General features: G+C 46.2%; 2 protein-coding genes across 6 annotated transcripts; one reads left to right on the plus strand and one right to left on the minus strand.

Moving 5' to 3' along the window:
• Positions 1-61: 61 nt before the first annotated feature.
• On the minus strand, positions 62-9,879 carry smpd4 (sphingomyelin phosphodiesterase 4). 5 transcript variants are annotated; one of them, XR_009956816.1, is made up of 21 exons: positions 9,735-9,879; positions 9,341-9,526; positions 9,172-9,258; positions 8,902-9,038; positions 8,744-8,819; positions 8,458-8,566; positions 8,115-8,167; positions 7,858-8,009; positions 6,878-7,010; positions 6,682-6,753; positions 5,465-5,554; positions 4,353-4,510; positions 3,768-3,858; positions 2,851-2,948; positions 2,607-2,770; positions 2,215-2,420; positions 1,906-2,136; positions 1,638-1,769; positions 1,404-1,532; positions 729-1,105; positions 384-398 (listed from the first exon to the last, which is right to left on the minus strand). XR_009956816.1 is itself a non-coding variant. In XM_037491272.2 (20 exons), exons 2-20 carry the CDS (start codon positions 9,377-9,379, stop codon positions 791-793), a joined length of 2,466 nt encoding a protein of 821 aa, XP_037347169.2. In that variant the 5' UTR covers positions 9,380-9,526; positions 9,735-9,879; the 3' UTR covers positions 62-790. The 5 variants fall into 5 exon arrangements, 4 of the variants coding, with proteins under 4 accessions (XP_037347169.2, XP_037347168.2, XP_037347171.2 ...); XM_037491272.2 differs by having other exon boundaries at positions 62-1,105; positions 6,688-6,753; XM_037491271.2 differs by having other exon boundaries at positions 62-1,105.
• A 2,190-nt stretch (positions 9,880-12,069) lies between these two features.
• On the plus strand, positions 12,070-14,768 carry LOC119194319 (zinc-binding protein A33-like). Its single transcript, XM_037448569.2, has 2 exons — positions 12,070-12,180; positions 12,257-14,768. The coding sequence occupies exon 2, from the start codon at positions 12,274-12,276 to the stop codon at positions 13,660-13,662; it is 1,389 nt and encodes a 462-aa protein (XP_037304466.2). The 5' UTR covers positions 12,070-12,180; positions 12,257-12,273; the 3' UTR covers positions 13,663-14,768.
• Positions 14,769-15,204: the final 436 nt, after the last annotated feature.

Genomic DNA, 15,204 nt, shown 5'->3' on the forward strand with positions numbered 1-15,204 from the left:
TTAGACAAAGTATATATATTTATATACACATATTATAAAGTTGTAAATCAGCTTATTTAATGAAATTGCACTTTGTTTCTTGTTCTTCTGGGTTTGTTGAAACATATATTGTAAGTCGCTTTGGATGAAAGCCTCAGATAAATGACATGTGATGTAATGTGACGTCTACCATATTAATCTACAATAAAAATGAAGAAAAACCATTGATTGGTTCTGTGATTCATCCTCATACTGTTCCTACTTTATTAATGTTTATTCAACATTAATGTCATGAGGTCACAATGAGATTCATCATGAAATTAAAAAATAAATTACATTAGAACTACAACTAAGTGCAAACGCTTTATTGCGTCTCTGGGAATAAAAAGGTTTTGGCTGTCATGTGTCTTCATGCTCTGCTGGAAGAAGAATCAAAAGCTTCAGGTTAAGTATTTATTTACATGGTTAATGATGACGAGCAAAGTTTAAAGGAGTATTCCACTCTGACCTTTGACCTCGTGGGAACAAGGCATCAGCAATTGGTCAGTTAATTATGGAACTTTATTCACCATTGATTAATCATTTTTAGAGTTTTAGGTAAAAAAAACAAAAAAACATTGTCAGGTTCATGTTTCAAAAATGAACATCAGAGAACGTTAAATATGTTTTGTCAACGTTGACATTATTTGGTCAAAAACTAATTATTCATAAAAACTAATTGGTAAAAGTGATATTAGTTTGTTGCAAACCTTCTAAACTTGAATCAAATTCCTTGTGTGGATGTTTTAAATGTTTATTTCCGTCTGCTCTGCTAGTGCGTTTTCAGCTTGTCTCCAAGCAGCGCCACGAGGAGTCCGTACAGGAGCCCCCCCACCAGGAGCAGCAGGGTGCAGGAGGCGGGGCCTAAAGCCAGCGCGGCCCCTGCGCCGTAGGCGAGCAGCAGCAGCAGCAGCGTCCGGTAGCTGGCCAGCGGACGCAGGCTGAGGCGAGGCCTCCGGTTCCCCCCCGACGGGGGCCGAGGAACCGGGCTCCTGCCCGAGGAGCCGGGATCCGCCGCCAGGAAGTGGCGGCCCAGCCGCCCCAGGAGGTCCGGCCGGGAGCAGAGTGCGTTCATGTGACCACCGAACTGTGGGAAACATGATCGCCGGTTAGTCACGCCCACATCTCAGTGTCTCTATAACACGTCTCAGCGTCTCTATAACACGTCTCAGCGTCTCTATAACACATTTCAGCGTCTCTATAACACATCTGAGTGTCTCTATAACACATCTGAGTGTCTCTATAACACATCTGAGTCTCTATAACACATCCGAGTGTCTCTATAACACATCCGAGTGTCTCTATAACACATCCGAGTGTCTCTATAACACATCTGAGTGTCTCTATAACACATCTGAGTGTCTCTATAACACATCCCCACTCACCCTCTCATTGAGCAAAGAAGAGATCTGGTAGAAGAGCCGGACCAGCAGGGCATTCTCGTAGCTCCTAATGGGCTGCAGCTCCGGGTCTCCTTGATACTGAATGTCGAACCTGCGCAGTCCGCTTATGATCTGCACAGAAAAGGCATTGAGGGAGGGGCGGTGGGGGTTCAGGTCTTTGTCGCGTCAACCCACAGCTCTGAAACAGGTCACTAACACAGCTTTGGAGACACGGACCTGCTTCCTGCCCAGGTCCGTGAGGATGAGTCCGTTCTCTCCTTGGATGCAGTCCGGCAGCTGCTTGCAGTGGCCGTCGTCCTGCGAGGAGCCGACGTTGGAGATGAGCTGAGCCAGCTGACCCTGATTCAGCTGCAGAACACAAGGCGACATGAAGGTTATCTCCATCCATCTCCAGAGATTACAGTCGTATCAAATTAAAATGCGCTAATATTCTATTTGGTTCACGGCCGCATGCCTTCGAAGCTCAAGACAAACAATGAGCTACCTTGAAAATCTGACACAGGTTCTCCAAAGCCCGGTCCAGGAACTCGTGGGTCTTCTTCAGACACTCGCCGCTCTCCTCTGGCTCGGCCCCGCAGAAGGTGCTGTTGAGGTCGGGGGTTCCCATTCCGAACCAGGAGAGGAACGAGCTGCTGGCTGCTGCCTCTCCGGAGTGATCAGAAATCCTCTTGGCCGTCTGCCGGGCCTGTGCGATGATCTGGATCAGCTTCATGACCTGCACCGGAGGGAAAACAAAAGCATTCAGATTCGACTCCTGTAAGACAAGAAGCCCGGGACCCCGACCCGGACTCACCGCCCCTCTGAGCTCGCAGCCAAACATCTGCTTGTACTGGCAGTCCTGGCCCTCCAGGGCGTACACGTGGCTCTTCACCCGGAACACCAGGTCGGTCGCCGCACGTTGCCGCGACGACAGGAAGCTGCCGCCTTGGCCCGGCGTGAGGTAGCCACGGGGCTGCCGGTGTTGGAGGACGTGCTCCGGCTCCAGGAACAGCTGCTCGCCTGCAGGGGGAGACGCGTTGAGCTTCAACACTGATTAAATAATATCAGTTAAATGAGCAAAGCTAAAAGTTTGTTGTTGTAATACAAATTGTTTTGGGACTAGTTTCAGGGCTTCAATACGAGGTCGCTACAACTTCACAGCTCACACAGAAGGAACAACGATGGTTCAACTATTTCCCTCCTCACCTTTCTGGATCATCTCGCCGAGGTTGGGCTGAGAGAACACTTTGGCCACCCTGAAGATCATCAGCGCGTTTTTGGCGTTAACCAGGTCCGTCCTCACGGCTCTGTTGAGCAGCACCTGGAAGAGCTTGGTGTACATCAGCAGGTTCTCCTGGACAAAGGGCTCCCTGGAGGACAGAAAAGGCCTCAGGTAATCTGGAGGAACCGGAGGACGACGGGAAAACGTGGGAAAACAGATCCACCTCACCACTTGTCGGGTACGGTTCTGTTCTGCTCCGGCTGAGCGCTGATCTTCTCCCCGGTGTATCTCCACGGCTGAATGTAGCTCAGCCAGGTCTCCAGCACCTAAACCCAGAGACAAGGACAATGAACTAATCGCTGACACAACTAGCCGTGACCATAAAAGGACCAACGCCATACAATCAATCAGCGTTAGGCCCCGCCCTAAAGCATCCCCTCTTTATGGTCTGTTTGACTCTAAATGGACCTTCATTCACTAAATGAACATCATGCTGCATTGAAGAAGACTTGAAACTAGAGACTGAGACCATAAACTCATGTTTACAATGTTTACTGAGGGAATAAATCAAGAGAGAAGTAGAGTCATTTCCTCATAGACGTCTATGGGAGCAGAGGAGTCGCCCCCTGCTGGTCACTACACAGAAGTAGAGTCATTTCCTCATAGACGTCTATGGGAGCAGAGGAGTCGCCCCCTGCTGGTCACCACACAGAAGTAGAGTCATTTCCTCATAGACGTCTATGGGAGCAGAGGAGTCGCCCCCTGCTGGTCACTACACAGAAGTAGAGTCATTTCCTCATAGACGTCTATGGGAGCAGAGGAGTCGCCCCCTGCTGGTCACTACACAGAAGTAGAGTCATTTCCTCATAGACGTCTATGGGAGCAGAGGAGTCGCCCCCTGCTGGTCACTACACAGAAGTAGAGTCATTTCCTCATAGACGTCTATGGGAGCAGAGGAGTCGCCCCCTGCTGGTCACTACACAGAAGTAGAGTCATTTCCTCATAGACGTCTATGGGAGCAGAGGAGTCGCCCCCTGCTGGTCACTACACAGAATGCAGCTTTTACCACATGAAGCTCTGACTTCACTTCAGTCAAGCTCTAACTCTTCACAACAGAACATGGATGAATATGAATGAATATTTACCGCTCTGAACGAGGCGTCCAGAGGCCAGTGACTGAAGCAGTGCTGCAGGAACAAGTAGAGTTTCTGTTGGACGAAACGCTGCACCACCACCCTGTGGACAAGAGGACGCCCGCAGTGCGCTGGTTAAGAGTCATAAATGAATATAAACGTGTTTCATGAGGGAAGTGGAGATCAAAGTGTGTCCTGCTGTGACATTTTTAGATATTCTACACAATCTGCATGCTTCAATTTTTTAGTGTGATGATGATGCAGCAATATTTTTAGAGACAATTATTCATCTTTATCTGTATTGCATGTTGTTTTTTATGAGCCATGTTGCAGGAGTTTAAAGTCCTGGTTTTCTACTTTTATGGGGCGACGGTGTCTTTTTGTGGGGTTAAAGGGAGAAAATAATTTCCCCAATAAAGGATACTCTCCTTTTACATCTTTTCATATTCTATTCATGCTGTCTGCATTCTTACAAAAGGAACAAATGACGAATGTCCTATTGTGTTCCTTGGGGTGACTAACATCTGTCCGGGGTTACAGATGTTTTATTAGCGTGCATCGTCCCTCCACCAGACAAACAAGAGTGGAGGGGCGGACCTCTTGAACTCCTCCAGCGGGCTGGTGTGGGCGTGCGAGTGGGCGGAGGGCGAGGAGGAGGACAGCGTCTCGGGCTTCAGGCTGTTGGAGAAGGCGTGCAGGTGTTTGACCAGGAGGCGCACCACCAGGACGTGCTCCTCCGTCGGGCTGAACGGCTCCTGGAGAGACAAGAGGTCACATGGAGCAACAGCGGCCAATCGCAGCGCGGTCCCAAGAGCAGCCAATCGCAGCGCAGCCCCAAGAGCAGCCAATCGCAGCGCAGCCCCAAGAGCAGCCAATCCCTGAAGCCGAGGCGTCTACGCGGGTTTAGAGGGAAGCTTCCATCAGATCTCTGCACTCTGCTACGTGTTTAACTTTTTTCACAAAAATTGTACAAAACATAAATGTATTCTTTTTCCCGTGAAAGCCATCTAGTGGTACGGCCGTCGGTGACGTGTTTGACATATTTGGTCTACAGCATTATCAGATGAATATTAGAGGGTCACTTTGGGAGAAGGGCGGGACCTCGCTTTAAGCTGCAAAGCTGATTTGTCAAAAGAATAAAGCAAGCAAACAAGCTCTAAATAAGTAAATCAAATCATAATCAATGCAGCCAATAAGCCAGTGATTGATGAGTGGCATGTAGAGAGAAAGAAACTTGGTGTAAGAAGCATGCGTATAAAAAGCACCAAACACAAACCCAGGGTTACTTCTCAGCGGCATGAAGAAATAAACTCTTCTTTAGATTGAGTGACATGTAGATGTAAAGTAAACATAACTTACACATTAAGTTAATATGTTTAAGGATCGTTGTTCCGTACTTAAGGGTGAACAGCGGGTATAATTTACTGAATTGTTATTTGTGTGATGGTTATTCAGAAGTGGCGAGTCAGCGTTGCCGTGCCGACGGGCATCAGTACATCCCTAACGAGGAGTGAGAGGAAGGATGACATCGCAGGAGCAGAAGTACTGACCTGAAGGTCCGGAGGGCAAAGCTCACAGTATAGTATAAAAAGCTGCATTGTCTTTCCTTAATTTGGGTTTTGGTGCTGCTGTGGTGTGAATGAGTGACGATGTCAGCGGAGAAGAAGCCTTCTAATGACCGAAGGGGGTGAATGAAAAGGTACAAGTACTTGGTAGGTGTGGAGGGTCCCAGAGCCTGGTGGGGCGAAGGGTTGACTCGGCATGCTGGACATGCTGAGGCGGTACTGCAGCAGCGCCAGCTGTTACCACCAGGAGGGAGAGGAGGAGGAGGAGGAGGAGGAGGGGGAGGAAACCGCAGCGTGGAGCGAGAGAAGGGCGACGATAAGGGAGGAGGAGAGAAGGAGGAAGGAAAGGTGGAAGGAGGAATGCACACATGAAAATGGGAAAAAGTTGGTAGCAACAAAATACGAAAAGGTGAGAAAGCAGAGGAAGACATTCGGGTGAGAAGAAGGAGGGAGACAAACACAAATGAGATGTTGACTGTAACACAAATGCAACACAACACTGACAGGTCACAGGGAGGGGAATCACTGCAGGATCAATGAACCAATCAATAGGCAGTATTTTATCTCATCCACCAGGAAGTGCTTCCACTGGATTTAGCTTTATTTAAATGATTTTCATTGTGAAGGATTCCCAACCTCAATGTTAAACATTATTAACAGACAACTCAAAGCTGTGAGACTTTATCTGAGGCGAGAAATAAGCGTTATGATGGAAGATCGTTGGGTCCAAAACAATCGACATGAAGCCCCATCGCTGGATCATCTCCTTAAAAATAAACTACATGATTAAGTTGGAATCTCACAGCTTTGATCTTCAAACACACAGGACACCACACGTCCACGTGAGACAAGTCAACAAAACACAACATGAGTCGATGTTAAAGAGCGGAGATGTGCACGAGGGGTCGAAGGGAGACTTTGGACCTTCAGACAGCTCAATGTGACCTTCACAGACAAGACATCAGTTCACACTGTCGCTGTGTTTATCTGTGTGCGATTGTCGCTGTCTGAAGACCTCCAGAGACCTTCACTGGGTCGGGTCTGTACCACAGCGGGTGTGAGACACACACACACGCGCATGCAGAGGACGTGAGAGGAATCTAAAGCGCCGCTACGGGGAACACAAGCTGCTAAACGCAGTCACACTAACAGACACGGGCCCGTGGAAGGTGGAGGAGCTAACGGGGTCTCTGTGGGGTCTGCACACAGTAGTTGGAGGCTTCATTCTCTGCGTTGATGAATCGATGCTGATGGGAACTCTACGGCTTAGAATGGGACTTTAGTGTCTTTGTGTTGGGCCAACAGCCAGCGGGGGGATGCTGCAGTGCAGGAGGAGGGAGGTTGGGTGAAATGTATCTTACCTTTACCTGAGGAGACTGCAGCTTCTGGTACATCTCTAAGGAGTAGTGATGGAGCCAGATCTCCACAAACATCTGACAAATAAAAAACAAAACACACATCTCTATATTGCCTTATTTATTATTTCATACACAGGTTTTATTTAATGAATTCATTAATTATCTTTATTGCACTGTAGAACTGTGGTTCGTGTCTGACCTGCAGCAGCGTCTCCGACCTCCAGATTTCCTGAGCAGCCGGGTCGGCGTTGACAGACGGTTGGTGGAATATGTGGTGCTTCAGGAGACTCGGGCTGTGGACGCCGTAACCAGCGAAAGACACGCTGGAAGATCTGTGGAAACAGAAAGGAGTCTGGAAACATTCTCCCCAAATAGCAATGCTGCATTCTGTGTAGTGACCAGCAGGGGGCGACTCCTCTGCTCCCATAGACGTCTATGAGGAAATGACTCTACTTCTGTGTAGTGACCAGCAGGGGGCGACTCCTCTGCTCCCATAGACATCTATGAGGAAATGACTCTACTTCTGTGTAGTGACCAGCAGGGGGCGACTCCTCTGCTCCCATAGACGTCTATGAGGAAATGACTCTACTTCTGTGTAGTGACCAGCAGGGGGCGACTCCTCTGCTCCCATAGACGTCTATGAGGAAATGACTCTACTTCTGTGTAGTGACCAGCAGGGGGCGACTCCTCTGCTCCCATAGACGTCTATGAGGAAATGACTCTACTTCTGTGTAGTGACCAGCAGGGGGCGACTCCTCTGCTCCCATAGACGTCTATGAGGAAATGACTCTACTTCTGTGTAGTGACCAGCAGGGGGCGACTCCTCTGCTCCCATAGACGTCTATGAGGAAATGACTCTACTTCTGTGTAGTGGCCAAAAAAAAAAAAAGCCTGTTTACATTCATTTTTATTAGTGACATAACCAGCCCACTTACAATAAACAAACCCACGCGTAACAAGAATGCATTTTCAACAGAAATCCTCAGCAATAAATTTTCTTATTAAAAACCTGTGGAACCGGAAGCGCACAGAAAAATACCTCGTATCAAAAATCGTTTTGTTGTGAAATACGGGGCAGTTTTATATTTTTCTAAATCAAAAAAGGTTTATTTGACTGCAGCACAAACAGAAAAACTACAACCAGCACACCGGAGACGGCTGTGGTGGATTGGCGGGTACCTGGGTGACGGAGCAGTGACGGAGCCTCTGGAGTCAGAGAAGGGGGAGGGCGGAACGCTTCCTTCGCTGGGCAGGAAGTACTTCAGGTACGTGTCCACCAGCACGAAGTAGGCGCTGTCAGAGGAGCTCACGTGGGCGCCTTGAGGGAAGCTCTGAGAAACCAGCAGCATTTAGTCTTCCAACGGCACGCCACAATGCCTCAGCCAACACGCGCTTTAGACAGAATACCACAGATTTGTATTTCTTGTTAAACTGACCTTTGGCGTGATGAGACAGGAGGCAAAATGGAACATGAAGAACTCAAAAGGATCTGCAGAACGTTGAGGAAAAACAACTTGGAATCCGTGTTAGAATTCATAAACATCTGTGGCTTCACATCCAGAGACAAATTCAACATAACGTCTTCATTGATTTCATTCGAGAAAATCGTGGATTTACTCAAATGAAAAACGTTGTCAACAATACTATGGTTTCCTTATTCCATGTCACGTATTGAAGCAGATATACATTTTGACGCATTGTTCCGACAAAATAAGGCATTTTAAGCATGTCGCCATGATAAAAGAGATATAGTTTAGTTTTCTCTGCAGGGAAGGATACTGAGAGCCAGGTTCAGAGTCAGCAGACCAGAGAGGGGGAACTGCAGCTTGTTGTGGAACAGAGGGCATTCTGGGAGGATCCCCTGCTGAATGCAGACCTTAACAGGACCCTGCAGAACACACAGGGCCGGTAAACAAACACACAACTGCCACTTGGGACTACAGATGAAAAATCTGTACACAGTTACAGCAGTGTTTAATTAATGTGTCCTGTATAGATGAGATGATGAGATAGGTGGCCTAATGTCATTTGGAAGCAACGGAGCGAGAGAGACAAACGTTCTTACTGGGAGATAATTGACGGGTATTTCATATTTGTACTCTTCTGCTTGAAGTTTATACACAAGCTTCATCATTGGTCCGCTGTAAAGCAAGAACACAATGAGACAAGAACGAGAAACGTCTTCTGACCCGACGAGGAACAAAACAGGGAGGAGGCGTCTACCTGGGGTTCAGAAACTCCAGAACGACGTTGTACTCGTTGCTCCGCGCGTGAAGGAGCCGCAGGTTCCAGCCGGCGGTGCAGCCGTCCAGACTGCCGAACACGCTCTCCACCAGCCAGGGCAGGATGAGGTGCAGCTCCTAAAGAGAAGCACGTTGGAAGTGTATTTAAAGAGGAGAGCTGTGTAACGGTAATAACAAGAGTTATGCTGCCTCCTGGAGTGACGTCGGCAACCTCGTGGCTTTAAAAGCGAAGGTAAACAGGTAACGGCACCTTTGCAGGATACTCGTCGATGATCTTCACCAGATCTTGGCATCGCTGGAGGAGGGGTTTGGTGGTGGAATCGCTTTTCAGGTTTACCTGAGGCAACAGCACAACACATATATGCATGAGCACGTTACGTGAATCCCGGTGAGACACAAGCAGGTTAGGAGGGACTCACCAGCAGGAAACTGGGCTGCTGTAGAGTCGGAGCAGCCATGTTTATGTCCTGTTGACGGTCCGCTTGGATCCCAATGATAAACACGGGGAGCCTCTAAACTATTCAACTACATATAGCACCGGGCTTAGCTGGCTGGCGCTTAGCTTCTCACAGGACAAACCGGCTGATCATTCACACACCTGGATGCTGTGAAGACATGAAGCTACAGTCAGTTGTTCGTTGTGTAATTCCAACAACAACGTGTCTGCGATTGGTCTCAACTGAACTAACGTTAGCTTAGCTAACATTAGCACGAGCCGCCTAGCTAGCAAAGTCACAGAAAGTGACCAAAACTCAGAAGCGTTAACAAACACTTTGAGTGAAACGTAAATGCTTGGAGTGAACTCCTCTTTACCTTTGTCCGCTGAAAGGAATATAAAATATCCGCTACTCTCCCATCAGTCGCGAATAGAATCCATCGGTGCGGTTCAAAACGGTTCAAACCGGAAACGCTCTTGCACTTCTTCTTCTGTGGTATCAATTGGTAAATCTTCCAACGCTATGCTGCCACCTTCTGGGATTACTCAACTCCACAGCTCACGCTCATGTGAGGCGTGAAAATATCTTGGGAAAAAAGTTAAAACAATATTAAGAATATTTGGAACACAAATGTCAAAGCAGGTGAGATGGAAAAATGTCATGGGGGAAAAAAAATCTAAAAAGGTTATTGTAGTATGTCAAAAATGTTTTTAAAAAGAAAGTGAAATTATGAAAGGTAAAAAAAAGTTTTTAAAAAATTAGGTCAGAAATATTTGATCAAAAACTGAAGAAAAAAAAATGTGTATATATATTTCATAACAACTCAAACATCCGTCAAACCTTTTGGGAGGTTAGGGTGAACATTTCTAACAGAAGCAGTTTATTAAACATCAGGCGGCAGATGTCCTTACTGTCCCCTGTGACAGGACACTGGCTCCAGGGGCTTCCGTGCTTTAAAAACTAAACTAACCAATCAGAACAGTGTTACATGAACTCAGAGGTGAAATTAAACATGAAAACCACCATGTTCATATCAACGTCAACACAACGGTCATAATACCCGGATGTGACTCGCCCCGCCCATTTTACCGGGCATGCATTCACCGGTAACGTTACGTCTGTTGGAGTTTAGATCCATAACTTCATATTTAAATTAGGGCTGTCAAAAATAGCGCGTTAACGGCGTTAATTAGCTGTTTGTTGTTAATTACGTCAATTTTTTTGACGCATTTCACGCATGCGCAGTGTGACAAATTATTCAGGTCCGGAAAGAACCTCTTCTTCTAGGGAATGCACTTCATCCTATACAACACATTACTGCCACCTGCAGGCATATGTCAGGCCGTCAGGTTCAGCAAGTCGTTTGCGCCAGAGACCCGCACCCCCCCCCCCCCTCCCCCCGGTTCTCGCGCAGCGGAACAGAGAAGAAGAAAAGCTCCGCCCAGCAGAGCTTTGCTAAGAAAAATAAATAAAGAGCAGCGCTGAGATAGAGGAAAGACCATCGGAGAGACCCGTAATACTGTTCTGAAACATGCGGAGGAAGAGAAGCCAATGCGATGTAAATCCTCCCAGGTATGGGGATATTTCACACTGAAATGGGGGTGGTAGCGAATTTCTTTGCAGCGCCAGTCGTTCTAATCGCCGCGCTCGACTTCAAGGTGTAACCTTTATTATTGTTCGGTCTGAAACAGCGCGCCCAGTGACGGGTGGTGCAGCAATATTGTTGTTCGGGTGGAAATCGGGAGAAAGGTCGGTCCGGGAGATTTTCGGGAGGGGCTTTGAAACATCGGGAGGGTTGACATGTCTGGTCATGTCTGGTCATCGCAGGAGCACAAACTCGCAGCAGAGTGGGATAAACTGCAGAGGCTCGAGACCCTTCTAGAGCCATGCAGGGAAATCAGTCTGTAACTTATCAAATAACATTGATTTGATTATTTTCTGGAATGAATTAAAAAATCAAATATCAATAACATGTATTTATGTAAAAAATAATAATTATGATAATAATCATGATAATTATGTATCTGTGTCCTGTTATTTATCTTTATTATGCATTTCAGAAAGAAAAAATGGTTAGGATTCAGGTGATTAATCATGATTAATCCACTGAAAATTCTGATTAATTTGATTAAAATTTTTAATCATTTGACAGCCCTAATATATATATATATTATATATATAATATATATATATATATATATATATATATATATATTTTATATATATATATAGGCTAGATGTCTTACGGCCGAGTATTCAACGTCCGCACATGGCCGCCATCTTGGTACGGGCAGCTCGCTCACCTGTAACATTGTGTTGGTAGTGGTACATGTAGTTTAAAAAAACATAACTTTTCAGTTTTCAACCAATTTTTAAACGGTTGTTTGTTATGAACATTTGGAAATACGATATATTCACACAAATTTAAACACTTTTCTGCAAATCACATCGCTCTTTGACCATATTCCTCGTCAGCACTTTCACTTGATGCTACATGGTCCTAAAGAACTTCTCCACTTCTTTCAACCTGCATTCAAACTTTGAACACATGACTGTTGCATCAGCCTGCTGCACCATCAGTCTGTGTATCCAACATGGAACTCCCACTTTGGGGAGATTCCTCACAGGTGTGGCAAAGCTCCTCCCCTCACCTGACTCACCAGGAACAACCAACCAGGAACAGTTTCTCTTTCCTTTTCACTGAAACGAGACACACAGACGGACAACAGACGATCCGATTCACCTTAAGAACAAAGCAACAACAACTTCCTCTGGTTCCTGATGCGTGCTGCTTCAACCTGCTGAAGCTCCACACACTGAAGGTGAGTTTGAGTAGAAACTGAGAAGTTCATAGAGGAGGGAGGGGAGCCATGACGGATGTACTTTCTGTGTCTGCAGCTTCTCTCTGAGACCAAATGGCTTCCAGATCTGAGGAGGATCTCCTCTGTCCGGTCTGTCATGATGTCTTCAAGGATCCTGTTCTTCTGCCATGTAGTCACAGCTTCTGTAAAGTCTGTGTGAAGAGATGGTGGAGAAATAAACAAGCTAAAAAATGTCCAGTTTGTAGGACAATATCTTCAAGGTCCCATTTACCTTGTAACCTGGTTCTAAAGAACCTGTGTGAGTCCTTCTTATTGGAGAGAGACCAGAGAGCTTCAGAGACTCTGTGCAGTCTGCACTCTGAGAAGCTCAAACTCTTCTGTTTGGACCATCTGCAGCCAGTGTGTCTCATCTGCAGAGATTCAAAGAAACACACCAACCACAGATTCAGACCCATCGATGAAGCTGCTGTAGAACACAAGAAGAACCTTCAGAAACTTCTGGAGGCCTTAAAGGAGAAGTTAAAGCTCCTTGAACAAGTTAAAGTCATGTCTGATCAAACAGTAGAACACATGAAGGTCCAGGCTCGAGACACAGAGAGGCTCATTAAGGATCAGTTTCAGAAGCTTCACCAGTTTCTGCAGGAGGAAGAGGAGGCCAGGATCTCTGCTCTGAAGGAGGAAGAGCAGCAGAAGAGTCAGATGATGGAGGAGAAGATGGAGCCTCTGAGCAGAGAGATAGCAGCTCTTTCAGACACCGTAAGAGCCACAGAGGAGCAGATGGGAGCTGAAGACATCTCCTTCCTGAACCACTACAAGGCTGCAGTGGAAAGAATACAGCAGCGCCCCCTGCAGGAGGACCACCAGCTGCCATCAGGAGCTCTAATAGACCAGGCCAAACATCTGGGCAACCTGACCTTCAACATCTGGAGCAAGATGAAGGAGATGGTCTTCTACACTCCTGTGGTTCTGGACCCAAACACTGCTTATCCAAGACTCATCCTGTCTGAAGATCTGACCAGTGTGAGACCAGGAGAGAGACAGGAGCTTCCTGATAATCCAGAGAGAATTGATGAACACTACGCTGTTCTGGGCTCTGAGGGATTTAACTCAGGGACTCACAGCTGGGATGTTGAGGTAGGAGACAGTACAGTCTGGTTCCTGGGTGTGTTAGCAGAGTCGGTCCAGAGGAAGGGACGCTTACAGTCTGGATTATTGACAATATGGTTCTATGACGATAAATACTCAGCATCATCACCATCGGCTCCATACACTGATCTCAAAGTGCAGAAGAAGCCTCAGAAGATCAGAGTGCATCTGGACTGGATTGGAGGGAAGTTGTGTTTCTCTGACCCTGACACTAACACACATATACACACCATCACACACACCTTCACTGAGAGGATGTTTCCATACATTTTCACAGGGGATAAAGTGAAGATCTCACCTCTGAAGGTCTGTGTGACTTTGGAACAGAGCAGATAGAGATGAATATCATAAATGTTTTCATGATGTTGTCTTTTTAACCTGTTGAGCTGCTCCAGTGCCCAGTTCCTCATACGTAGTTCAACTAAGTCGATCAAATGTCCCATGATCCATCTCAAATTAACGAGATGACTGACATCAAGATGTCTCTGTTCCCCAAAGGCGGATCCACGCTCAAACCGTCACGTTGGTTTGAACCAGGTGTCCGTCATCAGGACAATCGTCTTACGTCAGAAGGCGGAAGAGTCGATCACAGAAACAAAGATTTTTTAACAGTACAACGCCAAGTTCTCTTTGTCTTCTTTTCTCCGCTGACGAGCAGGAGATGATAATGAACGCATAAGAGGAGATAATATGTGTATTTGATTCATTTCTGTCGGGTGAATTGAACGTATTTTACACCTTTTGTTCATTCTGTCCGTCCATCGCAGAGTCTGATTGATAGATATGAGGATATATCTATCATACGTATGTGTATCTGATGTGTGTAGATGACCATAAAGAACTAGGAGTTGTATGTGTGTGAATCTGTGTATGAGCGGATCAGTATTTATCTGTAGAACTTTACCAAGAGCATGACATGCAGCGGCTTTCCAGATGTTCTCTGCATGGCACCACTGTACGGACATGTACAGTATGACAGACAGTATGAGAGACAGTGTGTGAGACATGAGAGACAGTCCGTATAGAGACCGTCTGTGGGACAGTGGATGCTCGGCTGCAGCCTGTGGTGTTCATGAGCGGATGTTCTATACTCCGCCGTAAGACACCTAGCCTTTATATACAGTATGTCCATGATCTTTCCTTCATCAATGTGGAAGTGAACTGCCCTTTTTTTCCGGGGTAGTGGCGAACTAACCCAGCATGTGTTGTTATGGAGATTTAGCCAAACCTGCTTCAGGGAACCGAAAAGCCTGATCATCTCATCCTGAAAATTATCCAGCTAACTCAGTTAACCACGGACGAGGAACAAAATGACATTGAGACAAAGTGGCCTTAAGACAAAGTGACGTTGAGACAATGTGACGTTGACTATGTTACATCTTCATTTTATGACTCTTTTGTTGTATGAATACAAAAATCGTATATATTAATAAAGCAAGAAGGTACGAGTGTCACGGTTTGGGTTCATGTCTTGTTTTATTTGGTAGTTTCATGTCTCTCGTGTCCCTTCACTTCCTGCCATGTCCTGTCTTCCCCTGTGATTGTCTGCTGTGTCGATGATTGTTTTCACCTGTGCACCTCCCCTGTGTATTTAGGGATTTGTGTCTCTTTTCCCTTGTCCCATTACATTACATTACATTACATCACATGTCATTTAGCTGACGCTTTTATCCAAAGCGACGTACAATAAGTGCATTTCCACATAGATACAAACTCAGAAAACAAGTAACAAGAAAGTACATTTTCCATCAAATAAGCAGTTACAAAACATGTTGCCATTATAAGTACAATTTAAGTGCTATCATTTGTTAGTGCTACGGTTTGCTATTTACATATCATTACATGTTGTTGTCGGAGAGTCGTGCTTTATCCCTTGAC

Source organism: Pungitius pungitius, chromosome 8 (genome assembly GCF_949316345.1).
Source record: "Pungitius pungitius chromosome 8, fPunPun2.1, whole genome shotgun sequence".
NCBI lineage: Eukaryota > Metazoa > Chordata > Actinopteri > Perciformes > Gasterosteidae > Pungitius > Pungitius pungitius.